Source organism: Tasmannia lanceolata, unplaced genomic scaffold (assembly GCF_043159265.1).
Source record: "Tasmannia lanceolata isolate RefF3 unplaced genomic scaffold, GAP_Taslan_0.1 ptg000023l, whole genome shotgun sequence".
In the NCBI taxonomy this organism is placed as follows: Eukaryota; Viridiplantae; Streptophyta; class Magnoliopsida; order Canellales; family Winteraceae; genus Tasmannia; species Tasmannia lanceolata.
The window spans coordinates 2,835,835-2,862,216 of NW_027518700.1; the positions used below are offsets into that span (position 1 = coordinate 2,835,835).

A 26,382-nucleotide genomic window follows, 5' to 3' on the forward strand; every position below is an offset into this window, starting at 1 on the left:
GAAAAAAATTAAATTTTCTCTCTCTCATTCCTCTGAGATAGGGAGAGAAAAACGCAAAGCATTTCACCTAAAAAAATTAAATTGAGGTAAGGAAGATTAAGCTGTCACCCATTTGAAGATAATAGATTAATAGCATTTCAGTGTAAGATTCTAACATGAAAATGACCGTTTGAAATAAACATTTCAATAACCATCAACTATTCTTGACCTTCTCTTGAACTAAACCTGACTTATCAAGCGAAAACCCTGGTAATGAGCCTTCCCGTTTAGCCTGGTTATCAAATGCAGAAATGCTAGCTTGTATCATATCATCCACCTTTCCATGACTGTAAGTTGAAACATCATGCTTCTCTTCTCCCTGATCGATAGATTTGTTAACATCTAGAGCATTGAAACCCGCACCTAAACTCATCAAATCCTTCAAGGGGTCAGCAAAAATCTGCGACTTTGATGTACATTGGTTACTTGTAGAATCCAAATCAAGTAAAGAAATGGGTTCCCTCTTCAAACAATGGTAAATGGGTTCCCTCCTCAAACTATGGTTTTCTGGTCTATGAACTCTGAACATAAGGGAGAGATTGGATAGACTCAAGCAGACCAGCCTCCCCATGAGCATATAAGGAGTTGAGATAGCAATTGCGCTTTTGATGTCGGAGCAGATTGTCAGTAGTCGTTTCCCCAGAATGATTTGGCAATGCTTCCATATCTTGTCGAAAGAGTGTCTGTCCAAGGTGTCCTGTCTACAAAATTTGGTCAGAAAAGGAGTAAATTTTTTAGATTTTATCATATAATATCAGATAGAATAAGAGTACTTACATGAGATACGAGAAATGGACGAGCTACAAACCCAGCAAGTAAGCCAATGAGCAAATATAGGACTCCTATCACAGAAACCATGGGCATTCCTAGCTCTGAAAAATAAATAATATGCAAATAACATGTATTCATGAGTACAGTTCACAAAAATGAGATTAATAAAGATGGGGATTTGAGCACTCTTTTCTCTCTCTAAAACCAAGTGTGTACTTAACCATGCAAGCAATTAAGTGCTTGTAATGGAATCGGGCATGACTTTACGTAATTGCAACTAAATCCATATGAGGCAGAGCAAAAACATACAAAGGAGGATAACTTTATTTTTCAAGCTTGAGAAATCAGCCAATATCCTCAGTGTTCAAGTGGTAGAGGAATGCCCTCTTCATGACAGAAGTCACAGGCTTTTGCCTGGTTTCAATCTACCTGAACCGACTGATGTACCAAAAAGTTTGAGAAATCATAACCACCACTAATCAAAATTATAACCACTCAATATCTTTCCATCATTGTAAACACCTTCATTAAAATAGACTTTGGTGAGGCACATAAAATATTAGATCAATTTCACCACTCAGCTGAAGAAAATAAAGCTCTGAAAACAAGAAAGAGCAGATGTTTCATCAAGAATGATAGCAGCATTTCAAAGATGATGATCCATTATCATTTATGATGATTTTTAGTAATTTTTATCTAATTGTCGGATAAAGCTTTAAGTAGGTTTTAGTGGCCATGTGAAAAGAAAAAAAACAAATAGTATTTTTAGGTCATAACCTGGATTCTTTCCACTTTGGAAAGTTCTCTATTTGAAAAAGCAACATATTTGGGACGAGATAGTAACACGTAAAAGGGAAGGGTCCTAATTGAGCTTATTAAGTAGAAAGCCTACTTTTAGAAGTTTTATATTTTTAAAAGTTAGTGTTAGAGGTTTTCTTGGACAGCAACATGTAAACAACTAATATTTATATCTTGGGCTGCTAGAAATAGAAATTAAGATTTGTTTAGGTTGATCTAAGGGCTGAAATTGATCCTATACCAGCGGTTAGGATTAACCTAGGATTTTAAGGTGTTTTTGAGAAGGACTTTTAAGGGGTGGTGATTAATAGTTAAGAGTTTTCATTATTAGGTTTTGGATTTACACTACTTTGATCATGTTTTGCTCAGATCTTCATTTTTCTAAATATAACGATTAAATTTTAAAAAAAAATAGCCAACATAACATAGGGGGGCATAAGGTTGCCCCTCAAAAAACAACTCTCTGGCTCTCTGCGCACTCCCAATTTGGCCAAGCCATCTGCTAAATCATTAACGCTTCTAGGGATACAAAAAAAGAAGTAATGGAGATATATCTAACTTCTTCAATGTGTTTCGCTAGCCTCCAAGGCCCCGTGCTGTTCCTGTTTGCCAAAGAAATGGGCATTGGATGAATCTCCTTCAACGATAAGAAACCCTAGCATTTCCTAGGTGAAAATCTTTTAACCCAAGACAAGCAATCTAATCTGTGATTCATCCGAATCCGTTCTCCCTATCAGACCCAAAAAGGATCACAGCACGTTACCTTGATAGCCTCCAAAAATTCCCCAATTTTTCTTCTGAAATTTGGGTGTTTGGTTAAGTGATTAGAAAACTGTAGGCGCCCAACTTGTGTTCGCTACAATAGCCCAACTCTGAGACTGAAAAAAAAAAACCCTCCTGCTTTTTTCAAATTTGAGGTGATGGGTTCTTTTTGTTTATTTTTCTCAGAGCCAAAGTAATTTAAGTCATCTATGACTCTTCTTCAATTTTTCTGCAAAATCAAATTATTTGTTTTTGAAATATACGTGCCATAGAAGATAAGCATGACATCAGAGAACAAGATGAGATATAGAATCAATTCCAGCCATCCTCCCACCTTTTATGAGCTCTCATTCTCCCATCTTCAACACCATTATGTTGAAATCCACTCCGACCACTGTAAAGAGAAAGGGGGACAAAGGGTCTCCTTGCCTCAAACCCACTGAGCTCTCAAAGAACACTTTAGGATACCTATTCATAATAATGGAAAAAGAGGAGGAAGAAATACACCCATGACCTCCTTTACGATAAAAAAAACCCATCCTTCGAAGCAAAAAAATCTTCGAACTCCCATTCGACATGGGCGTAAGCCTTCTCCATATTGATCTTACAAACCACACATTTCTTCCCTTTTCTACATAAACCAATATACTCATTAGCAATCAAAACACCGTCTAAGATTTGTCTTCCTTCAACAAATGCACCCTGAAATGAAAAAATAACCCTCACATTACCTTCTTAGACCTTCCAGCCAAGGCTTTACACTTTTACCAATAATTTTATACAAACTGCTTACCATGCTATAGCTCCAATTTCTTTCTCCCCTCTTCTTATAATACCTTCTTTTTTGGTATCTATGCTTTCTGGATCTTTGTTTTGCTCAACCTTCTTCCCCGTGTGTTTGCTTCAAGGGATTATCCTCCCCTGTTCTTATGCTACAAGCGCCTTGCACACCTCCTTTTGAGTCTGGCCCTCTAAATGCAACCGCACCAATGATAAAACTTTCACCAATGAAAATTCAGGAAGCCACATTCCCGCATTCCCAATCACTAGTTCTTCTCTCGCTAGCTCTATTCTCGTCATCTTCGCTCTTGCCTGCTCTCACCAACTAAAATGCACACGCACTCCATTAGAGTTTTTTGAGAAATTGTTCTGCTCAAATATATTGTCATTTGATCTCTCTAGCATTGTTTGTGAAGATCAATTGGATTGTTTGTGCAATTATTCAATACTCTAGCTAGTTTTTACTTTTTCTTAGATTCCTAGTAGTTTAATGGCATCAATTGTCAGAGAGCGGTGCATGTTTTTCCTTCTACTATTTTGATATTTGCACACAATTAAATTACGAACACATTATGATGAAAGATTTATAATAAGTTGCAAATGTGAGTGTGCTATAGCTTTAAATCTTATCAGTGAAACCCGGGACTGACTAGCTAGCATCAGCAAAACATTAGGATGTTCATAGGGCCATTGCAAAACCAAAAATTGTGATTTGATGAACATTCTTCTTTCTTAGTCAATTTCAACAAATCATTATTATGGTTTTAGAAACAACACTCCTTGATCAGTGCCTTAAAGGGGTTTCCCTTGCTCAAACAATGAGCTAAATGGATATTTGTGGACACTTCACTCTTGTTGTTAGGTTGAGGACATTTGGAATGGGCAAATTTGCAAGTGATTAAATCCCAATTTGACAACAACAACAACAACTAGGGCAATCCAAAAGAAGATGAGATTGGGTGGATGTATTGTTTTTATTTTTATGTGGGATGGCTGGAATGGCAAACACTATCAGGATAGAGGTTTTGGTACAGGCGATAACAATCTTCATGTGGAAGTCGCGGGATGGACAATGGGTCAAACAAGATGCCATTAATCAGTGCAAACCAATGGCTAGCAAAATCCCCCTCGCCGTAATGCTTGGCACCCAAATTTCAGGACATTGAATAACTTCTCGTGCCAATTTTAAGGTCACAATCAACATATTAATAGAGAGGGAAATTCAGAGGACAAACTTGCAAAGTTTACAGAGTGAGGGACCATATACAAACTTTGTAATGTTGGTTATTGAGGACTCGTTAGAGATATTTCTTTTACTTCTTCCTTACCTATTAAAAATTGTCTCCCAACTAATAAAAGAAGAACAAGTTCTATGAATAATTAAATTGATCCCATTAATCGATACAAGAATAACAAAAATCTCGAGTGATGCAACACATCAATAAATGCCATTTTCAAGGAAAATAGATGTGCAACATTTGCTAATTGTTGATAGAACATTTTAAGTCAAAATTATTCAAGAAACATGTGGTTGCTTACCTAATTGCGACTCATGTGCACAATCCTCTGGTTTCAGATTCATTTGGCGAACCATTCTATTACCTCGGTCGGAAATTAACAAGGCACATGTTTTAGGTACAAATACCAGATCAAAATCATCCGAGAAAGATGCGTTCTGAGCAGGCCCATCAATACGTCCTGGCTTCTTGGAGTAGCCTCCAGCAATTGTGGTCACACCTAGATGCCATCAAGGAAAAGAAGAAATTGGTGCTTAAACCGAATCTCAACCAAATAAAGTGGTATAATCTCAACAGTAAAAAGACAGCTATTGTTTCTCAACCAAATAAAATCCCTCTCCATCTCCATATCTCACTTGTGGAAGGAACATGATTTTGGACCTCTTTCTTTAATGGAAAACACTTCCAAAACGGGATTTCGTTTGGAAAATAAAGACGAAAGTGGAATTGACCTACAATTTGATCAATTCTACAGCTTTTTTTGCATTTTGTGGGGATGCACGCTCACTTCCTTGTCTTTTGCGCATGTGTCATAACATGGGATTTCATCATTATCTTCCAAACGAAATCCTGTTTTGCTAGCAGCCCTCTTCTTTAATTTCTGGTTTGTATCCATGATTGTTTGTGCAGTGAACTCATAAATTTAAGCTATCACTTCTTAGTCTCTATTTTACCTCCTAAAAAAATTTATTCACACAACTTTTTTATTAATCATGGGTGCTTGCTTTCTTGTTTTTCGAAAAGCAAACAAGATAAAAGAAACATCTTCAGGTTAGCTATTGCAAGATAAAACAAACTGAAAACAGAGGAGCTTAGGTGTGAAGCCAATCAAAATTCTGTGCCTGAGCAAGTAGCGGCCCAACTTATCACCATCACTTGACGAGCGCATGCCCCTAACAACCGTTGTATGTTTTTACACGGATCATTCCCCTCGAGAAGAGTGTGTGTGTGTGTGTGTGTGTGTTTAGGAAGGGCGAGGGGGGTTGTTTGCTAGGGACCATCCCAGAAGGCATTTCACGGAACGGTTGTTGCATTAGAGTGAAGCCACGTAGGCTTAGATTTTGTCTTATTCATTAAAACATCATCTATATAAACAATAAAAAAATTTAGATGGTGCATTTTTTAAGTTGAAGCTCTGATAAGCTACAACTTAAAGAGGAGGACATGCCGCCTTGCCTCTAAACCCCATACTAACTACTAAAGAAACCACACCGCAGTAGGGATTTGCTAGGGACCATCACAGAAGGCATTTCGTGGAAACGACTGTTGCGTGAGAGTGCAGCCACATATGCTCAGATTTTGTCTTATTCCTTTAATTCATATGAAATGGCTGCACTCATGCAAAATCCGTTCCACGAAATGCCTTCTGCAATGGTCCCTAGCAAATCCCATAAACAGAGACCGTTACCAAAACTCTACTAACTATACAACAATGAAACATTCATCCATGGCAAATAAAAACAAAAGAGAGGAACAAGAAAGAGATAGACCTGAACCACTGATCTTCCTAATAGCACGATTATTCTTATCCGCAACATAAATCGTCCCCTTCGAATCCACAGCAAAGCTCCGCGGCCGATCGAACAGTGCACTCAACCGATCCCCGTCAGAAAATCCGGCAACATGGCCGGAAAATCGACTAATCTCACTATCTGCAGAAACCCTAAAAAACCCTAAAAACCCTAAACAAAACCAAAGTAAATAATAAAAGAACATAAAAAGCTGTCTTTTCTATCTTTTTTTTGTTTTTCTTTCATACCTTGAGAGATTGGAAATCCAACGGTGTAGAAAGCGCTATTAACAGAATCGAGAAGTATAAGATCTAGGGTTTGAGATTGAGAGAGAATTGAGAAAGGGTGTATATGATGCCCTAGCTTATCGCCTTCGAGTACGGTCTTTATAGTATATCCGTGTTCTAATATGAGCTCTGAATAAGCTGAAATTTTTTTAAGAAAAGGAGAATTGAAACTTGATTAAATTTCAGAGAGTAAATGGAAATTTCAGAAATGATTCTACTACTTCTTCTTTTTTAATCACTAACCTGGTTTTGGAGCCAAGTTGAGGAGGAGGAGGTGGAGGAGAAGAACGAGGATAGCGGAACGGGGAAACTCCATGTTTGTAGATAGAATAGAACTCACCTCTCGAAGTTCAGCAAAGAGGAGTATAGTCTTCATTTATTAGCTTGGTCGTGAAGCAAATTTGGGTTTTGTTTGATATGGACACCCTTTCTTTCTTGTCTTCTGTTTGGATTGTAGAAATTTTCTTCAAAAGGTTTGGAAAAGAATAACTTTTCCAGAATTTTTCCTGTCTTCCACTGGACAATCTGCTTTTTCTAAATGAACTATAACCATATAATTTCTCTCTAAATCACCGTAATGGAAAAAAAATCTGAGAAATAAATTTTCACAAGAAATATTTTCCCGGCAATCCAAACGGGGCTAAGGTATGGGTGCAAGTCGTGTTGATTTTGGGTTTCGGGTTGAGCTTTTACCTTAAAATGGGGTGCGGGGTTCGGGTTGATTCTCAACGAAGCCTTTGTCTCAAACTAGTTGGGGTCGGGTAAATGAATCCTGTGAAAGGAATCTACCTGGCTCTAATCCTAGCACTAGTTGGGTTCTTCTACGTGGCTCATTTTCTTCCATTCCATCCTATGAATCCAAGGTCTTGTTCTCTGTTATGTTCTTAGCTATCAAGTCTTTCTTCACTGTTTCTACCCAAGTTGTTTTCGGTCTACCCCTACCTCTTTTTACTCCATCAATTTGGTACAAGTCGCCTCTTCTCACTGGACCATCCAAAGGCCTACGTTGGATATGTCCAAACCATCTTAAGCGGTGCTCTCTCATCTTCTCCTCAATTGGTGTCACACCCACCTTTTACAAATGTCTTCATTTTTAATTATATCTAATCTTGTGTGGCCACACATCCATCTAAACATTCGCATCTCCGCTACACTCATCTTATGCACATGTTATTTCTTGGTGGCCCAACATTCTGAGCTGTACAACTTGGCTTGCCTCACAGCTATCTTATAAAATTTTCCCTTCAACTTGGTAGGGATTTTATGGTCACACAGAACTCTTGAGGCAAGCTTACACTTCAACCAACCTGCTCGTATTCCAATTCGTTTTTATCAGAAGGTCAAACTAACCTAACCCAGGTTGCACCTCTAGCCTAAGGGCAATTGACATATTAGTCATTTAAAACCAGTGTTTTAACACAGCACAATTGATAAAAAAAATGACCTTTTTCCTGCTCCAGTCCAACCCGTTGGATATTGGTTCAACTTTAACCCAAGTTGAACTGTAATATTGTTAATAGATCACCTTTTGTTTTCGTTGAAAAAAAAAATAGAGAAAAAATGAAATGAAAAATGAAAAAGGAGGAGGACAATTGGTTGGTTATGAGTTGTCATATTACCTGTTTGGATGCATGTTTTGATTCAAACTACCGGAGACTACTTGCCATGTCTAGTTTGAATCAAAACACGCTTCCAAACAGGTAATGTGGCACTCCATGAAGACAAGGGAGAGACATGGTAAGTAGTCTCCGATAGTTTGAATCAAAACATGCATCCAAACAGGTAATGTGGCACTCCATGGAGACAAGGGAGAGACATGGTAAGTAGTCTCCGATAGTTTGAATCAAAACATGCATCCAAACAGGTAATGTGGCACTCCATGGAGACAAGGGAGAGACATGGTAAGTAGTCTCCGATAGTTTGAATCAAAACATGCATCCATGTCTCTCCCTTGGATTCCAGAAGGCCCAATTATCTCTCAAAAAGCAATTAACATGGAGCAAAATCATATCCCCCATGATGCAAGATCAGCTCAAGATTGAAGGAAGATGGAGTATTGCGTTTGATAATACTATCTTTGCTGAAGTCAAAAAGATTCTTTCTACAATCATTGTTATTCCAGGGCAACCAAATGATCCAATATGGAAGCCAACAACTGATGGAAGCTTCTCTCTGAAATCGGTCTGGGATCAACTCTGCACAAAGTATCCTCATGTACCTTGGTACAAATCGGTGTGGTACAAGGGTCATATTCCAAAACACAGCTTTGTTGAGTGGATGGCTATGAACCAAAAGCTCCCTACCCGAGATAAACTGAATAAAATGGGAAAAACCCGGGAGACGAACTGTCCTCTATACAATTCTGACAGGGAAAGCTGTGATCATTTATTCTTCAATTGTGCTTATTCGGCGTGGGTCTGGCACTCAATCCTCTAGCTATTTACTTATAGAAGGAAAGCAAAGAGGACTAGAGCTGAAGAAGAAGATTGGATGAGAAATCAATTCAAGGGAATGGGGCAAAGTGCTATAACAATCAGGGTGGCTTTCGGGGCCACAATATACTGCCTGTGGCAGGGACATAATGCGAGCTGGCTGCACGAAAAAACCAGAGTACAGGAGCGAATTGTCCTTACTTCAATTCTGAGCGTCATAAAAACCCAGACCTTATTTTGAATCTCGATGAAAAGCCGATGGCCAAGAAGAAACAAATCGCCATCAACTTGGCCTTCCTATCCACTACGAAGGGAGACAACCAAGACATTGTAGCTGGGTGAAACCAAGGCCGGACCATATCAAGGTTAACACTGATGCATCATTATCAATGGACAAGGCGAGTATTGGAGGACTTACGAGAGATAGTGAAGGAAGAGTTGAAGGAATTTTCTTCATTGACGCTCAACCAGCCCCAATCCATGAGCTGGAAATGGAGGCAATTCTTCATGGGATAAACCTAGCAGCGCGGAAAGTGTACAAGAGAATTTGGATTGAATCGGACTCCGAAGTTTAGCGTAAAGGTTCGTTCTGAATCGGGAATATAAGTGCCTGTGGAGAAAAAATGCCACCATGAAAAGCATTTCTGCAGTCCTAAACTCACTTGAAGAATGGAAAATTACTCATATATGGCGGGACGCTAACAATGCTGCTGATTTCCTCTCCAAACCTGATTGCTCCATCAAAGGAGAAGACATTGACTTACCAAATATCCCCCCTCAACTTGATGAGATTGTATTGAAAGACGCTAATGGCGCTCTGTACCAAAGATTGTAATGTTCTTTTTTTGTTTAATATATCTGGTAGGGTCCCTGCCTAACCCTAGTTTGCCCATCAGAAAAAAAAAAGTCACTCCCCTGTCCATGCGACACGACTTTTGTTCCCTACCAAACAACTTGAAAAAATGGGATATTTTGCATGTGAAGTCTTGAGTTTTAGCACTCTCTCTATTTGTAATGATACCCCTTCTGCCCTGTTATTTTGGCAGTGCGGATTCCGCACTGGGAAACTACTTTAGTTGACAAACAAACATTGCTTACCACTACTTTAATTGGAGACTACTTGGCTAGTATTACACTTGTTGATTACATTTCTAATTTCAATACCTACAAGGAAATTGGATGCAACCAACCATAGCCTAAGAAGATAAAATAAGAGAGGAAGACATTTTCTTAATAAGTTAGAATAAAATTAAAAACTTTAATATTAAACTAGATTCTTTATTAATCGATAAAATATCTTAATAAATATAGGCGTTTAACTCAATATTTTAACCTTTTCTAATTCCAAAGATAATGATTTATTAGGCAATTTGGACAGCAACCAAGTAGTAAATAAGGTCGTGTAAGTCACATTTTTGACATGGTCGTGTTTCTAAAATACTGAATTAAACACTTAGGGCCCGTTTGGATGCCTATAATACATGAGCTGCCGGATCTATTCAATTTGTATTCAAAACTCAATTCCAAATCCAAATACAAAATGGGAGGTATCCAAACGAGCCCTTACATCATCCTGTTTGGATTGCAAGAATTTTCTGGAAAAAAAAAGTCTAGAAAGGAAAATTATTTCTAAAAGTTTATGCATTTTACCCATGAAAAAATATAAGCTTCGAAACTACTCTATTCCATTTTTACTTAGAGTGAGCTAACAATATCCCTCTAAATTAACCATAATCGTTTCATACTTCATCTGTCTCTAAATTTTGGAAACAAAAAAGAGAAAAAAATTTGCTACTAATATTGAGCATGTTTTAATAATTGCAGGGTTCATTTAAAAGGGCTAATTAAAAACATTAAGCCGGAGCTAATTTGCATTCAAGAGACAAAGTTAGAGGTGATCGATAGGAATACTATGAAAAGTCTCGGGGGTAGATCGGATTTGGGATTCTCATTTGTTGGAGCTATTGGTGCCTCGGGGGAGGGGGCATCTTAATAGCTTGGGATGAATCTAGGTGGGTAATGGAGGAGGAATGGAAGAGTATATTTTCAATTTCTATTGTTCTTCGGAGGGTGGATGATGCATCTTTGTTGTTATTCTCTGGTGTTTATGGTCCTTCTTTATGGCTGACAAGAGATTGTTATGGGAGGAACTTAATAGTGCTAGGAGCAGATGGGCCTATGCATGGTGTATTGGAGGAGACTTCAATTAAATTAGGTATGTCTGTGAGAGAATTGGATGTCGGAGATCTAAACTAAACATAGTTGCCTTTGCAGACTTCATTTCAAATCATAATTTAATTGATTTGCCTTTGTCTGGTGCTAGGTTTACTTGGAATAGAGGAGATGGTCATAGTAGAATTGATCATTTTCTCATTTGTCCTGGATGGATGAACTTGGCTCCTGAAGTTTACCAAAAGGGTCTTATTCACTCGGTTCTGATCATTGTCCCCTTCTCTTGGATCCCAGATTGGAATCATGGGGACCCCCTCCTTTTAGGTTTGAAACTGTTCACTAGTAGCCAATGAGGCTATTGATTCATATATTAAGCTTGGCATGGGAGGAATATCTTGCAAGCTGGATATGGAAAAGGCTTATGATGGGGTGGAATGGGGGTTTGGTAGTAGATGGAGAGGCAGGGTGAGGGGTTGTATCTCGTCGGCTTGGTTCTCAGTTCTGATTAATGGGTCCCCAGAAGGATTCTTCAAATCATCCCATGGTCTTAGGTAGGGGGATCCATTATTCCCTTTTTTGTTCCTCTTGGTGGTCAAGACTCTTAGTAGGTTGATGTCCAAAGGGGTTGGGATGGGATTATTTAGTGGACTCAATATTGGAAAGGGAGAAGGTAGAGGTGTCTCATCTCCAATTTGCTGATGACACTCTTTTGTTTTGCGAGCCGGATAGGATTCAAGTGTTGAATTTGAAATCCACCCTGAGATGTTACGAGCTAATTACTGGACAGAGATCCAATTTCCACAAGTCTTGAATGCATGCTTTAAACATTCCCCGGGGTGATGCCATTGGGTTGGCAAAAATTATGGGATGTCAGTTGGATCATTTACCGTCTTCATATTTGGGTCTTCCATAACCTATTGTTGAAAGAATTGAAAGGAGGTTGGACACGTGGAAAAGGAATCTCGTTTCTAGAGGGGGAAGGCTTGTGTTGGTCAAGGCAGTGTTGGCCAGTATCCCCATTTATTTTCTGTCCTTGTTCAAGTGCCCAATTAGTGTAGCATTGGGGATTGAACAATTCAACGAAGATTTTTATGGGGAGGGAATGATGAGAAAAAAGGTATTCCATTAGTGAGTTGGAATAAAGTTTGCCTACCCATTAAAAAAGGTGGTTTGGGCATTAGGAGAATCAAAGAATTTAATCATGCACTGTTGGGAAAATGGTTGTGGAGGTTTGGCGAGGAACACTCTCAAATGTGGGTTAGAGTTATTGGTAGTAAATATGGTTAGTTGCCTAGGCTTGAGTTATGGGAATTAGGTGATTGCTTTAAGAAACAGGGTTTGACCATGTGGCGGGATATTTTGAAAATGGCTCATTCATTTAATTTGAACATTAGGTTTAGAGTCTATACCGGGGACAGGATAAAATTTTGGAATGATGTGTGGTGTGCGGAGAAGCCTCTTATGGAATTGTTCTCGGACCTTTATAGAGTTGCTTCCGATAAAGAGGGTTTAGTTGGGGACTGTCTTGACTTTATTGGGGGTGTATCAGTATAGACATCAGTATTCAAGAGGAATCTCTTTGATTGGGAGTTGTCGGCATCCCGTTTTTTTGAGCTTCTTGATGGGTGTTACATTAAGAGGAACAGTTTGGATAAAAGAATATGGACTGCAAAATCTTCGGGCATCTTTTTGTCAAATCTTTCTATTTTATCTTAATGCCTAATGGTGTATCATCCACCTCAACCAAGGTATGAAAATTTCACTGTTCTCTTAGAGTTTGTTTCTTCGGGTGGGCAGTATGTTGTGATCGGATTCATATGGTTAACTTTCTTCGAAAGCGTGGTATGTTGCTTATTGACCATTGCCCTCTATGCTTGGAAGATGGGGAATCTGTTGCTCATCTTTTCATGCATTGCTCATTCACCCGTCAGATATGAGCTTACATATTTCCGAGGTTTGGTATTGCTTTGGTGTTTCCATTATCTATTCCAAGCTTGCTGCAATAATGGGAATTAGTGCCATGGAGCAAGAAAGGAAAAACTTTGTGGAATATATGCTTGCTTGCGACATGGTGGGTGATTTGGAAAGAGAGAAATTCTAGAGTTTTTTAGGGGATTGCCAAATCGCCTCATTGGCTTTATATGAAAATTATTGCAGTATTGATATCTTGGGTGAAATGTCTTCCGTCCTTCTGCTTTTTATCGGCATTTGATCTATGGGAGGGTTGGAGGGTAGTTTGCTTCAGTAGGGAAAATAGGCTTCGGATTACTCAGCGTTGGGAGGCTCCACCTTATGGGAAGTGGAAATTGAATTTTGATGGTTCGAGTTTTGGAATTCCGGGTTCGGCTGGGGTTGGCGGGTTGTTCCGTGATGACCTTGGTTAGACCCGGCAAAATGTGACCCATACCTACGGGTACACTCGCCCCGTATCAAAATTTGTTGGTACGGGTAGCATTTTTTTAACCCGTCAAAAAATGACCGGCACCCGTGACCGGCGGGTGGGTCTGGGTCTGGCGCTAGTGCCCGCGGGTTACCCGCAATACTAGGGTTAGGTTTTTTTCACTAAACAAATTGACAAGTTATCGATTCATTTTGTTTTCTTCTATTTTCTCTCCTTCCACTCGAGTTGAGCATCCATGAAACCCTAGCCCAACCTCCCGAGATAGCATTCCCTCTCCGATCGCCGACCCCTTGGTACGGGTAGCATTTTTTTAACCCGTCAAAAAATGACCGGCACCCGTGACCGGCGGGTGGGTCTGGGTCGGACACTAGTGCCCGCGGGTTACCCACAATACTAGGGTTAGGTTTTTTTCACTAAACAAATTGACAAGTTATTGATTCATTTTGTTTTCATCTATTTTCTCTCCTTCCACTCGAGTTGAGCATCCATGAAACCCTAGCCCAACCTCCCGAGATAGCATTCCCTCTCCGATCGCCGACCACCACCTCTCCCACCCTCGCCACCACCATCAGCCACCTCTACTTCTATCATTTCCACCACCAACACCATCATCTTCTTCTACCCACCACCATCTTCAACCTAATTCCAGCAACAACCATGAGATCCAGCCATTAAACCTGCAAAATCTTACCTACCCATCACCTTCTCTGTTTTGCTGAACCAAAACCCATCTTTACAGACCCATTTCACCATCATCTTCTTCGATTCAAGCCTCTGGTACGTAAATCTCATTTCTGAAGCTAATTTCATCATTGTGGTACGATCTTGCTGTTGGAGTCTAGGTAATATTTACATTAATTTTCATTCATGGTGAAAAGACCGGCATATTTGTTATCTTGTTTTGGGTTATCCGCAGGTTTACCCAACCCGCGCGGGTTGGGTATGGGTACATAAAAAACCTACCCGTAGAATCGAGGGTATTTTTTACCCGTACCCCCGCGGGTCGTACCCTTACCTACGCGGGTTACCCGTTTGCCGGGTCTAACCTTGGTGTAGTTGTGTGGGCCTATTCTGGTCATTTGGAGAGATGTGATGCTTCGGAGGTAGAAGTGAAGGCTGTGTATCATGGTATCAAGAGATTAGATAGAGAGGGCGATTCACCATTGTGGAGGGCGATTCACTCATTGTGATTCGTTGGTTGAAAAAGGATGGTGTTGCCTCCTTGGAGATTTTTATCATTTTTTGATGAAATTGAGGATCTAATCTCGGGACCGGCTATTGTCTTCGATCACGTGGAGTGCTAATGGGGAGGTGGATGTGTTGGCTAGAAGTGGGGTTCTTCGTATGGAGTTGGAGTTGTTTGATTTTCTCCCTCCGCAGTTTATTTTGTATTTTTCTTTCTTGTTTCTCTCTTGTACATCTGGGTGTGGCCCATCTCGGTCATCCTTTCTTTTAATGATATCTCTTTGCCATTTCAGAATTTTTTTTTTTTTTTTGCAGAAACCTAGCTCGTCTCTCTCTCTCTCTCCTTCTTTTTTAAATTGGCTTATGATAGCTTTTTGGGAACTGTATTACTCAGACTGCTGTTTAAATAATAAAAGACGGATGAGTTAGTGCCAATTATCAAAACTAGTAGTGCCAATATCCGTTTCATTTTTTGTCAAAAATAATTTTCTATTGCAAGTCTGCAACCCAAAAAGAACAAAAACAGACAAAATAGATCTGCTCGCAAATTCCTCTCTTCTCAGTCTCTCCCTTTCGCACTAGAAAAAAGAGAGAGAGAGGATTATAAAAGAAAAAGAGAAAGGATCCCAAATTCTTGCTCAGATCCAAACCCTCGTTATTTTTCTCTCTCTTCTTCTCTCTCTCTCATCAGATCCATCAATTTTTTCTCACCGGATCTCGAGCTTCGTTTATTCCATTTTCTACGCATCTTGATCTTGCGATCTCTTCTTTCATTTCGCTTCTCTTTGGATCTGAACGGAGCGGGCGATTTCACGACGATTCACAACGGATCTAACCATGAATCCTTTCTCATCCGGTACTCGATTGAGGTACGTTTCGATTTTGCTTTTGATTACTCTTTTTTTTTTTCAATTATTTTCACCAGTAGAGATTTTGTTGAATATAATTTCCTTAGTTGAAATAGGAATGCGATTGATCGCATGATTCATCCGAATTCTCTTAAATAAAATGAATTTTGTTGAAAACACGATGCCCTTGAGAGAGTGTAGAGATTTTAGGGTAATTTGGGAATTACCAGTAATTCTAATCCGAGTTAGATTGGGATTATTAGTTTCCTCTCTATATAAGTGAGCTTAAGGCTCATTCTCTACGGACAATGAAGATAGGTCAATTTATGGTTTTGATAGGATCCTAACCATTTTCTCCTTAAAAAATCTAGATTGTGATCATATTCATGTACAAGGTTCTTGTTTGAAACCGACATCATTGTGCTTTTTTCAATATTCTCCATTCAAAAGGGCTATTGGTTACTTCTAAGAGGCAAAAAGTATTGCATTGCACCGTGTCCATAAAATTTATCAACAAATGTTGCTGTGTCCATCCAATATCAACCATAACCCCCATGAATTTCCACTAGAATTTGACCTCAATCGACTACTCCAATTATTGCAAGGTGTTCTTCAAAATCTTCTCCCTTAAGCCGTGATAAGAGAATGACCTGTACCTCGGTCCAATGGAAAACACTACATCAATCATTGGCTGCCAATATTGGAACTTGGCAGCATTGAAATACCAAAATTTGCAAACTGCCATGTCAACCCCATTGACCCATTTCTTAATCGCCAAACCATTTCTTATGCTTGGCTTCTAGGGGTTGTCCATGGAGCAAAAAATTGTTTCAACCCCTTTCTTATCCACTCACTTCCGACACTTCGTTTCTTTTACTTCTACCCATAGTAGCCGGAAACTCCTTGGGCAATTGGGATACTCATTTCCCCTAAAACGCGTTTCGTAAAGGTGGGAAACTTGTTTACCATAAAAGGTGGGAAACTAGTTTCCAAAATGCATGAGAAACAAATAAGAAATTCATATGAAATACTTGAGAAACGTATGGAAAACCTGTAGAAAAAGTATGTGAAACGTTGGAAATATGTGTGAAACTCATGAAAATTATTTAAAAAAAAGCACACAAAAAAATTGTGGAATATATATTAAAAAGGAAAACAATGGCATATACTGAAATAAAAACTAAAAGTAAGAAATATCCAAATAGAAATTTGAACTTAACAAAATTTAAATCCACAAAACCATATTTTTCATGTTTTCCTTGTGTTTCACATGCATTTTCATGAACTTTTCTCTATCGTTTCTGAAACATTTCTAGTGTGTTTCCGAAGGCGTTTCTCGTACGATTTTTTATTGTTTTCCCGTTTCTCATTTCCCATCTATTTTTTCTTGCGTTTCCCGTTTCCGTTTCCCGTTTCGCTTCCCGAATCCATTTCCTGCCCTGGCAACTATGCTTCTACCTGATCTAGATGTCCAGGGGGCTAATAATGGAATACCTTCTTCTTCTTCCTCCTCTTCCACTTCTCCATAGGCAAACATTGTGGATTTTCGATTTCTGTCATAACCCTACTTTTTCTTGTCTTTTTCTTGTAATCTCTCCAAATCCTTTCCATTACTATTTGACATTTGGTGGTTCCTACAAGTCATTACATCATTGTTTTTACTTCTCCCTGATCTAGATGTCTGGGGGCTAGTAATGGAATATCTTCTTCTTCCTCCTCTTCCTCTTCACCATAGGCAAACCATGTGGATTTTCGGTCTATGTCATAACCCTACCTTTTCTTGTCCTTTCTTTTAATCTCTCCAAATCCTTTCCATTTAATATTTGGTGGTTCCTACAAGTCATTACATCCTTACCAACTCCCATTAGATGTCCTTTTAATCGGGCAGTGTCTCTAGTGGGTATTACTTTTTGCACTAACTACAAATTTTACATTTACCCGACAACAATGTAGCATTGCCCATGCCAGATCATCTTATCTACCGTTATTGGAACAAATGGGCAATGCCTCACTAGATGGTACCAAACCCATTTTGCGATATTATGTAAGAAAAATAGGGAATATGCAGTGGAAACTGAAAATATTGTAACATATTTAAAAAAATATGGTAACTCCTCCAAATTAAACCATGGGTGAAGGGAATTAGGTCGCCCATAGGTGTAAAATGCAGTGATAGAAACAATCTTGGGAGGGATTGCACGGAAATCTGACCAGAAATGGTCATCTTCACCCCCTGGATGAAACTTAGAAAAGCCCAAATCTAAGCGAAATAGGGGTTTTTGATGTGTTTTGACCTTCCCATTCATTGGGAGAAATAAATTACCCTGAAGGTCTCTCAACAATGTTAAAATTAGGTTTAAGGGGCAAACATTGAAAAAATACCTTCAACGTCCGATCTTTCGGAAGGTTCCTTTCGATTTTGTGTTCCAGATTCCATTTCTTAGGGAATTTTTCAAAAATCCCGTCCCGAACAGAACAGAGTTAAGAATGCAGGTAAGGTATTTTGATTCACTTGCCACATATGGATTTGGCAGGGTTTCCTATAGGTTTTATGTGATACTGCTTGGCCTCATGCATTGACTCTCTTTTGCCTCCCGTTTCTTCCAAGGCCAACATATTGAGTGTACACCCTTGCCTTAATCACGGGAACCTGCTGGTTTCTAGGTGACTCCCTCTTCTAGGTTTAGTTTGTTGACTCCCTCTTCTAGGTTTAGTTTGTTGCTTTTGTATTGTCTAGGGGATTGCCCCCCAACAAATGGGCGCCGGGCCTTCTTAGTCTATCAAAAGGGTCAAACCCTTAGTTCTCCTTTGCCTTCTATTTCCTACCTTCCAATTTTGCTTCAGGCATGCTTTGTTTGCATGTGTTGGAGCCATAATTTTAAAATCCCTTGTGTCATCGTGGACTCCCCTGAGTCGAATCCCTTTTACCTTGGCCGCGTTTCACGTTTTGCCCTATGGAGTCAATAAAAACTCCTTTGACTCTCCCGAATCATGACCGCGTCAACCGAGTACTCGGCCGCGTCGTGCCGAGTCGACTAGGATTTTCTTCAGCCGCGTCCCGTGCATCCGCATTTTTAAACACCGGTTGGAGCCACTTAGTGACTATAGGTTCAATACCTCAACTTGGCACCGACACGTTATTCTCTTTTGAAAATCCCAATTGTTAAACCCCACTCTTCCTGCAAGCAAACGGCCCGCTGTTAGAGTCTTATGGAGTCACAACGACATCATGTTTGTCCCTTGAAAAGCCTTTGCCCACCATTTCTTTGAACTCTCCTTCTAAGATTGTGGAATGTTCTCCCAACATTGGGCGTTTGGTTGGAGGTGCAATATTTGCAGGACTCGAGTGTCTAGATATCGTAACAACTAATGAGGTCTGTTTGTTGGCCTACGCCTCTCATCACTTCCATGAGAGGATGAGAGGTAAACGTATAAGTAAAAGTTACTTCATCACTGTGGACCACGTATGTACTTGCAAATATCACCATGGCCCATTCCATGGAAACCACATGGGACTAGATTGTCCAGTTTTGTTGACTTTACGGTCATTGGACATCAGGGGCTGATAACCTAAATTGCATTCTTGCACCACAACGACAATAATGAGATAATATATTGAAGCTGATGCCTAAAACCCGAAATTCTCACGGAGAGTGAACTTTCTGCAGTGATTTTGTTGAAGGACAAAATATGCAGTAGACAATGAAAAAAATTGTCTTTGTTCTACTGATCTACACACGCAGAAGTTATTTCATTTAAGAAACCATCAATATCGACTTTTCATGTGTCTTCATTGGGAAGAGCTTATTGAGATCCTACCAAAAATAAGAAACCTTCCCTAAAAGAGAATGATGACAATGAAATAAAGGTTTAACCTTTCTTATTGTCTCACAATCAATCAGTTTGAAGGACAATTTTCTTTCCGTGATTCTTCTATGAAATGCTATACTACTTTGGCTTCTAATGCAAGTGAAGACAATCAAAGCATGCGTGCCATAAATACTTATAGGTTCCGCTTTACTGTTGGCAGCTAGTTGTCCTAAAATTTTCAACTGAACTTTTGTAATCATTCAAGTAAGATATGCTTACTGTTTTTTTTTTTTGAATGGTATGATATATGCTTACTGTTTAATTGCAGGGATATGATTCGGGCTATACGTGCTTGCAAAACTGCAGCCGAGGAACGTGCTGTTGTAAGAAAAGAGTGTGCTTCTATACGTGCTTCTGTCAGTGACAATGACCAAGACTATAGGCATCGTAACCTAGCAAAACTCATGTTCATTCACATGCTCGGTTATCCCACGCATTTTGGTCAAATGGAATGCCTAAAGTTGATTGCGTCTGCTGGCTTTCCTGAAAAGCGAATAGGATATCTTGGCCTCATGCTGCTTCTTGATGAAAGACAAGAAGTTCTTATGCTGGTTACAAACTCTTTAAAACAGTATCCACGGACTTTTACGTGAATATTCTTACTAGTCTTCACCTAATATCTGCTATATTTTCAAAATATTGTTTTTTTTTTTTTCAAAATATCGATTTTTATCACGTCATTTTGATAAAACGACAAAATCCTGAAATAATCCTGAAATTTTAACAATATAGCGATATTTCCATTTTTATCATAAATATCGTGATAATATCCCGATATTATCCCGATATTTTTATTTTATATTTTTCTTAAAATTTTATATATTTATATATTTTTAAATATTTTTATTTTTATCATTTTTCCCGATATAAACCTGAAAAAATTAATATATCCCAGGATTTTCCCTTGCCGAGAAATTCCCGAGAATGATATTTGTGACATTGGTCTTCACCCAATTTTCTATCCATTATATATGCATTTTTTGAACGGTTATCCATTATATATACATTGCTAGACTGTTTTTTGATAACTTTTAAAACTTAAATTATCTTAGCTATGTATTATGGCAGGAATCCCTTAACATGTGTATAGAGATCTCAATCTCATAAATCAGTATATTGTGGGGCTTGCTCTCTGTGCATTAGGAAATATTTGTTCAGCAGAAATGGCACGTGATCTTGCACCAGAAGTGGAAAAACTGCTTCAGAGTAGAGACCAGAACATACGGAAAAAGGTTATTTCTTCCTCAGGTTATATCATTTCCTTCGATTTAGGAGTTCAAGCCATCCTGAAATTATTTTTTGTGTCTGTTAGGACTGCAATAAAATGGAGTAGTCATTTTTATAATTAGCAGATTATCTTTGTTGAAATGTAGTCACCTATTTAGATTCATCACATCATTGCTTGTTGAATTGGGAGTTTAACCTCATTTTCTTCCCTGCGTTCTTAGATTATAATGCATTCCCCCTTTACCAATAAATTTTTCGTAAATTGCCCGTTGATGCTACTTTTTATTTTTCCTAAAAGCTAAGTGCTTTTGTGGTTGAATATTTGTTCTTCACATAATCTGATTCTTCTTCGTGGAGTTCTTAATCAGGATCAGCTTAACGGATAGTATGCGAGGCTGTACTTTCGGTATATGTATAATCATGTGATATGACAGTTGTCAATCTAGAGTCTTTAGGTTGTAAATACTTTAGAACTTAGAATTATGTATGATGTGTGATAATTGTTGGCTTTATTTTTTTATGAACCAAAATTGTGATTTTCTTGTTCTTTAATTAGTTATGCTATAAAAAGTACCTTCTTTATTCTTAAAAATTACTCTGTTTAAGTATGTGGCTGGTGACACTATTTTGTATACAAGGTTTCAGGTTTCGGTATGTGTTTTGTTCGTGATGGAAATAGAAACATGTTGGTTTCAGATGGAAATTTCGGTGAAAATCCTGTACAATTATGGAAACGTACAAAACATATGCAAATGCACATTCGAGATGAAACATCAGCAAATTCCAGAATAAGGACAAATATAGAAAAACCATAATATAAGCAAAAAAAGTACCGATAATGGTTTAATAACATTGAACACTCAGTAATTTAGTGCGTACCACATTTCAAATGTAATTCATATAAATATTTGAGGAATGATAAATTGGAGGCAGCACTTTCAGGAGTCCAACCACGAGGGTGCCTTACGGATCCACGTCATTTATGGCAACCAAAACAACCTATTTCGCTGGTTCCTATTTTTTAATTTTATATTTATGGTGGGAAAGTTGCCTTATTTCCCACCATGCTGGTGGGAAGGCAGAATCCAAAACGAGAATTTTTTTTTTTTTTTTTAAAGAAAACCTGGAGTATAAAAGTTCCTTTCACCTACGGCAAGACATGTGGGAGGCTCTTGGGTGTGTTGGCTGCCCAAGAGAGGCTAGAGAAAGAGAGAGAAAAGGGAAAAAGAAAAGGGAGGAGAGAAAGAGAGAGAGAGAGAGAAAGAGAGAAGGAGAAAGTGGGTTTCTTCTTGGGATCCTCTTGGATTTCTTCTTGGGATCCTCTTGGATTTCTTCTTGGGGTTATTCTCTTGGGTTTTCTCTTGGGTTACTCTCTTGTACGGTCTTGGGTTGAGAAGCAAGGAAAGGGTTGCGGGTTGTGGATTTTGTGATTAATCCATTGTAATCCTTGTATATTGTTTTTTCTTATAGTGGAAGATCGTGTTTCTCGCCCATGGAGTAGGCTTGGCCGAACCACGTAAAATCTTGGTGTTCATCTTATGGTTGGTTTGTTTATTTTACTTTTCCGTTTAATTTGTGCATGATCAGATTGTTTTGCCCGGCAGATTTTCACAACAATTGGTATCAGAGCTGTGGTTGGAGCAATTTTGAGGTCGGGTGGAGTGATCATGGGTGTTGTGGTTGGATCATGGCTAGAGTGATCTTTGGGAGTAGGAAGATTGCCTAAGAAAAATTCTCGTTTGAGGTGGAGTGCTACACTGTGAAGTGCGGAGTAGTCTGAGATGGTGGTAAAATCAAGTTCTACTCAATTCAATATCGACAGATTTGACGGAAAGGGCAGTTTCACTCTATGGCAGATGAGGGTGAAGGACATTTTAGTTCAATAGGGATTAGCTAAGGTGTTGAAGGGAGATGATGGAAAGCCGGAGAAGATGATAGATGCCGAGTGGGAAGACATTGAGTCCAAGGTGGTCAGCACGATTCGACTATGTCTGGCAGATATCGTTATGTTTAATGTTATGGAAGAAGAAGATGCGCCTAAATTATGGGAGAAGTTGGAAAAGATTTACATGTCAAAAAGCTTGGCCAACCGGTTGTATCTGAAGCGGCAATTATACGGGTTGAAGATGCAAGAAGGCGGGAATCTTTTGGAACACATCAAGGTGTTCAATGGGCTTGTGGATTAGCTCCACAAGGTTGACGAAAAGTTGAAGGAAGATGACAAGGCCCTTTTGCTTCTTACTTCGCTTCCTGATTCGTATGACGACAACTTGGTGATGACTTTATTGCCTGGTAAGGATACGATAAAATTGGAGGAAGTCACGGCGTCGCTCTTATCGAATGAGATGCGGAAGAAACCTGTTCTTGGTGGAAGTGAAGAGCATGGGTTGGTTGTTCGTGGTGGGAATCAAAGAGGAAGGTCATCTGACAGGGGATTAGAAAAGGCAGGTCAAGATCTAAGGTCGGCGGAAAGGGCGTGCAATGTTACCGCTGCAAGGAATATGGCCATATCAAGCAGGATTGTCCGAAGAGAGCTGACTAGGCGGACAATGGTGCTATGAATACGGCGGTGACAGTAACAGATGAGCAGGGTGAAGAGTTTGGAAACGTTCTCACACTTTTCATGATGAGTGAATTTTAGATCTAGGGTGCTCTGTTCATGTATGCTCTAGGAGTAAATATTTTGATACGTTCCAAGAGACAAGGGCGGATGTAGTGTCCTTGGGTGACGGGTCTACTTGTGACCTTACCGGAGTTGGGACGGTGAAGATCAAGATGTTCGATGGAGTGGTCCGTACTTTGGGTAGTGTTGCGTATGTCCCAAATATGCGAAGGAATCTAGTATCGCTTGGCCGGTTGGACTCTAGGGGTTGCAGGTATTCAGCTGCAGGTGGAGCTATGAGAATCAGCTGCTGTATGGTTTTGATGGAAGAAGAGAAGTGTGGCGGATTATATCATCTGGTCGGGGACACAGTGACTAGTGTTCCTAAGATATCGATGGGTAGTTGGAAACATGAAAATTGTGTGCGCACATGTAGGGTCTCTTTCGCAGTTGGTGCAGAGACAGGTTTCCAGGTTGCAGACGATGGTGAGAGGATGACAGTACCTACGTTAGGGTGGATGGATCGAGATCCCTCTCCCAGGTTGACTGTGTGAGTCAACGGGTTGTCAGCTACACATGTGCATTGGTCGTGTCGATCGAATCGGGAGGAGTTAGAACCAGGATGATTCGAGGGTGTGTAGCTGGTACTTCAAAAGGCCAATGGTGGTTTGCGGCGATAGCGGATCGGTGGCGACATCAACGGAAAATGTTCATGTGGCTGGGAAATAAGCCAAGGTGGAGATTGTTGGGAAAGTTGCCTTATTTCCCACCATGCCGGTGGGAAGGCAGAATCCAAAACGAGGAAGTTTTTTTTTACTATTTTTTTCTTTTTTTGGTGTTTGTTAGAAAACCTAGAGTATAAAAGTTCCTTTCACCTACGGCAAGACGTGTGGGAGTCTCTTGGGTCAGGTGTGTCGGCTGCCCAAGAGAGGCTAGAGAGAGAGAGAGAAAAGGAGAAAAAGAAAAGAAAGGAGAGAAAGAAGGAAGGAGACAGTAGGTTTCTTCTTGGGATCCTCTTGGATTTCTTATTGGGGTTATTCTCTTGTGTTTCTTCTTTGGGTTTTCTCTTGGGTTACTCTCTTGTACGGTCTTGGGTTGAGAAGCAAGCAAAGGGTTGTGGGTTTTGTGATTAATCTTTTGTAATCCTTGTATATTGTTTTTTCTCATAGTGGAAGATCATGTTTCTCGCCCGTGGAGTAGGCTTGGCCGAACCACGTAAAATCTTGGTCTTCATCTTGTGGCTTGTTTGTTTATTTTACTTTTCAGTTTAATTTGTGCACGATCGGATTGTTTTGCCCGGTGGATTTTCTCAACAATTTGGTTTGTAAATTTGAATAAAAACCACAATAAATGAGTGCTTTCATTCCCGTGACAGCTAGCTTTTCTTGTTTCTGTTCGTTCTTCCCTTCCCGTATACATAGCCATCTTTTCCTGCATTCCTAGCCTTATGTTCTGCAATGATTTTTCCGGGGAATATGAAAAATTCAAGTAACCTCCTTCTGCATAGTAAAATGACTATGATGAAGAGGAAGATGATGAAAAGCAGCCCGATCCTAACAGAAAGAAGCTTCTATCCATCATAGGATATGTCCTTGTCTTTAATGGCTCAATTTTTATCGGCTGATATAACCAATAAAACTGTGACTTAATATTGTATATAATTATCAAATCATAAACGTCAACTGTCAAAATTTCCCGAGGTTATAATACCTTCGAACAGTCTCTTGCAATCAATACACTCATATTTTCCATTATTATTTTATTGCACAGGCATATTTGGAGGATGATGTGTTAAACAGCAATTGTTGCTTTCAAGATAATCTTGATGGCTATTTTAAAATTTGTGATACAATAGTTTCCAATGGTTAAATTTCAGAATATGGCCAATTTCAATTTCTTGACAAAACAAATAAAAATAAACAAAGTGATTGTTTCTTTTGGCTCGTCAAATCATATTGGCTGAAGCAGCTCTAATATTCCTTCATCCTCACCAGTGACAGGCTTGTTTGCATGTTCACCAACCCCTATACTTTGGATTTCATGGTGAAACACAAACTTTGGAACTTCATGGTCCAAATTTTGCTGTCTGTCACAATTGAGTTGAGGATTATTTCTGTTGAGCGCTCAGGGATGTGGACGCACGTAGTGCTTTGTTCTGAGGCTCTTGTTCCTTATGAGGGGTTGACACTTTTCTCTGCATTCCATTGTGCTGTCCACCATATGGAGTTTTGGTTTCTGGTTGACGATAATATTGTGGATTTGCAATCAAAATTCTAATGAGGATATCATAGCAGATGTACTTTGTGATCCCCAACCTTTCCTTGTGAAGTAAAGCGATAAAGAGTTAAAAGATCATTGGGACTAGAGAGTTGAATGGATCAAGAAAATGAAGTGGATCTAGAGTAGAGAATTTATCCTCCTGCAATTATGAGAAAATGAGCATTCCTGGAAGATGCTAACAGTGGACTTTGGTAAGCCTATTCTTAAGTTCGACTTCATTCTGCTGCTTTGCCAAACAAGGCGTTGTACTGGTCTGGACTGCATACATGAGTTTGCTTTTGTCTATCATTTCATCTGTAGTTTTGCCGTTGGGGGCTTTACCTAGATAGATCTGTGAAATTGAAGTTCCTCTATTTTTCCTCTCTGAGTGGTGGACATTGTTCTTGCTAGTTTTTTGGACCTTCTGCATTTGCCTTTTACTATATTCACTTGTAATAGTCACATTTAACTTGATAGAAAATACACTTGGAATTTGAATAGTATGTCAGAACCTTTTAGTTAGAAAAAGAATTTAATAACCCGTAGATTATCACTTAAATAGTTTCAATAGGAATCTTGGTATGATTTTTTTCTATTCTTTTTTTTTTTGAGACGGTAAAAATAGGAATCTTGGTATGATTTTTTCTATGCTTTTATATCATTCCATTTGCATTCCATTCTTCCTTTCATAGTTGTGGACTTTAGTTGATGATGCTTTCTTGTTCATTTTAGGCTGCACTATGCTCTATAAGGATTATTAGGAAAGTCCCAGACTTGGCAGAAAATTTTATGAGTCTTGCTGCTGGTTTACTTAAAGAAAAGCATCATGGGGTTCTGATAGCTGGAGTTCAGCTTTGTATAGAACTATGCAATGCAAGTGAAGAGGCTCTTGACTATTTAAGGAAGGTATATTTCGTATCA

At 39.1% G+C, this 26,382-nt stretch overlaps 2 protein-coding genes across 4 annotated transcripts in view; one reads left to right on the forward strand and one right to left on the reverse strand.

Moving 5' to 3' along the window:
• Positions 1–96: 96 nt before the first annotated feature.
• LOC143856152 (uncharacterized) lies at positions 97–6,856 on the reverse strand. 3 transcript variants are annotated; one of them, XM_077366248.1, is made up of 6 exons: positions 6,709–6,856; positions 6,538–6,603; positions 6,158–6,319; positions 4,690–4,887; positions 817–911; positions 97–736 (listed from the first exon to the last, which is right to left on the reverse strand). In XM_077366248.1, exons 1-6 carry the CDS (start codon positions 6,839–6,841, stop codon positions 194–196), a joined length of 1,197 nt encoding a protein of 398 aa, XP_077222363.1. In that variant the 5' UTR covers positions 6,842–6,856; the 3' UTR covers positions 97–193. The 3 variants fall into 3 exon arrangements, with proteins under 3 accessions (XP_077222363.1, XP_077222362.1, XP_077222364.1); XM_077366247.1 differs by having other exon boundaries at positions 6,427–6,603; XM_077366249.1 differs by having other exon boundaries at positions 404–740; positions 6,427–6,603.
• An 8,312-nt stretch (positions 6,857–15,168) lies between these two features.
• Positions 15,169–26,382, forward strand: part of LOC143856099 (AP-1 complex subunit gamma-2-like) — a 41,678-nt gene continuing 30,464 nt past the window's right edge. Inside the window, exons 1-4 of the mRNA XM_077366154.1 lie at positions 15,169–15,524; positions 19,642–19,944; positions 20,464–20,605; positions 26,194–26,367. Of these exons, the coding sequence (XP_077222269.1) occupies positions 15,493–15,524; positions 19,642–19,944; positions 20,464–20,605; positions 26,194–26,367 (651 nt within the window). The 5' untranslated portion in view covers positions 15,169–15,492. The remainder of the gene's footprint in view (positions 15,525–19,641; positions 19,945–20,463; positions 20,606–26,193; positions 26,368–26,382) is intronic.

Bases quoted from the DNA above. Each gene is read 5' to 3' on its own strand.
- LOC143856152 (XM_077366247.1), bottom strand. From the start codon at position 6,841: ATGAAGACTATACTCCTCTTTGCTGAACTTCGAGAGGTGAGTTCTATT. The intron at 6,320-6,426 runs GTATGAAAGAAA...GGGTTTCTGCAG, and splicing joins TGGATTTCCAATCTCTCAAG to ATAGTGAGATTAGTCGATTT. The intron at 737-816 runs GTAAGTACTCTT...TTTTGTAGACAG, and splicing joins GTCCATTTCTCGTATCTCAT to GACACCTTGGACAGACACTC.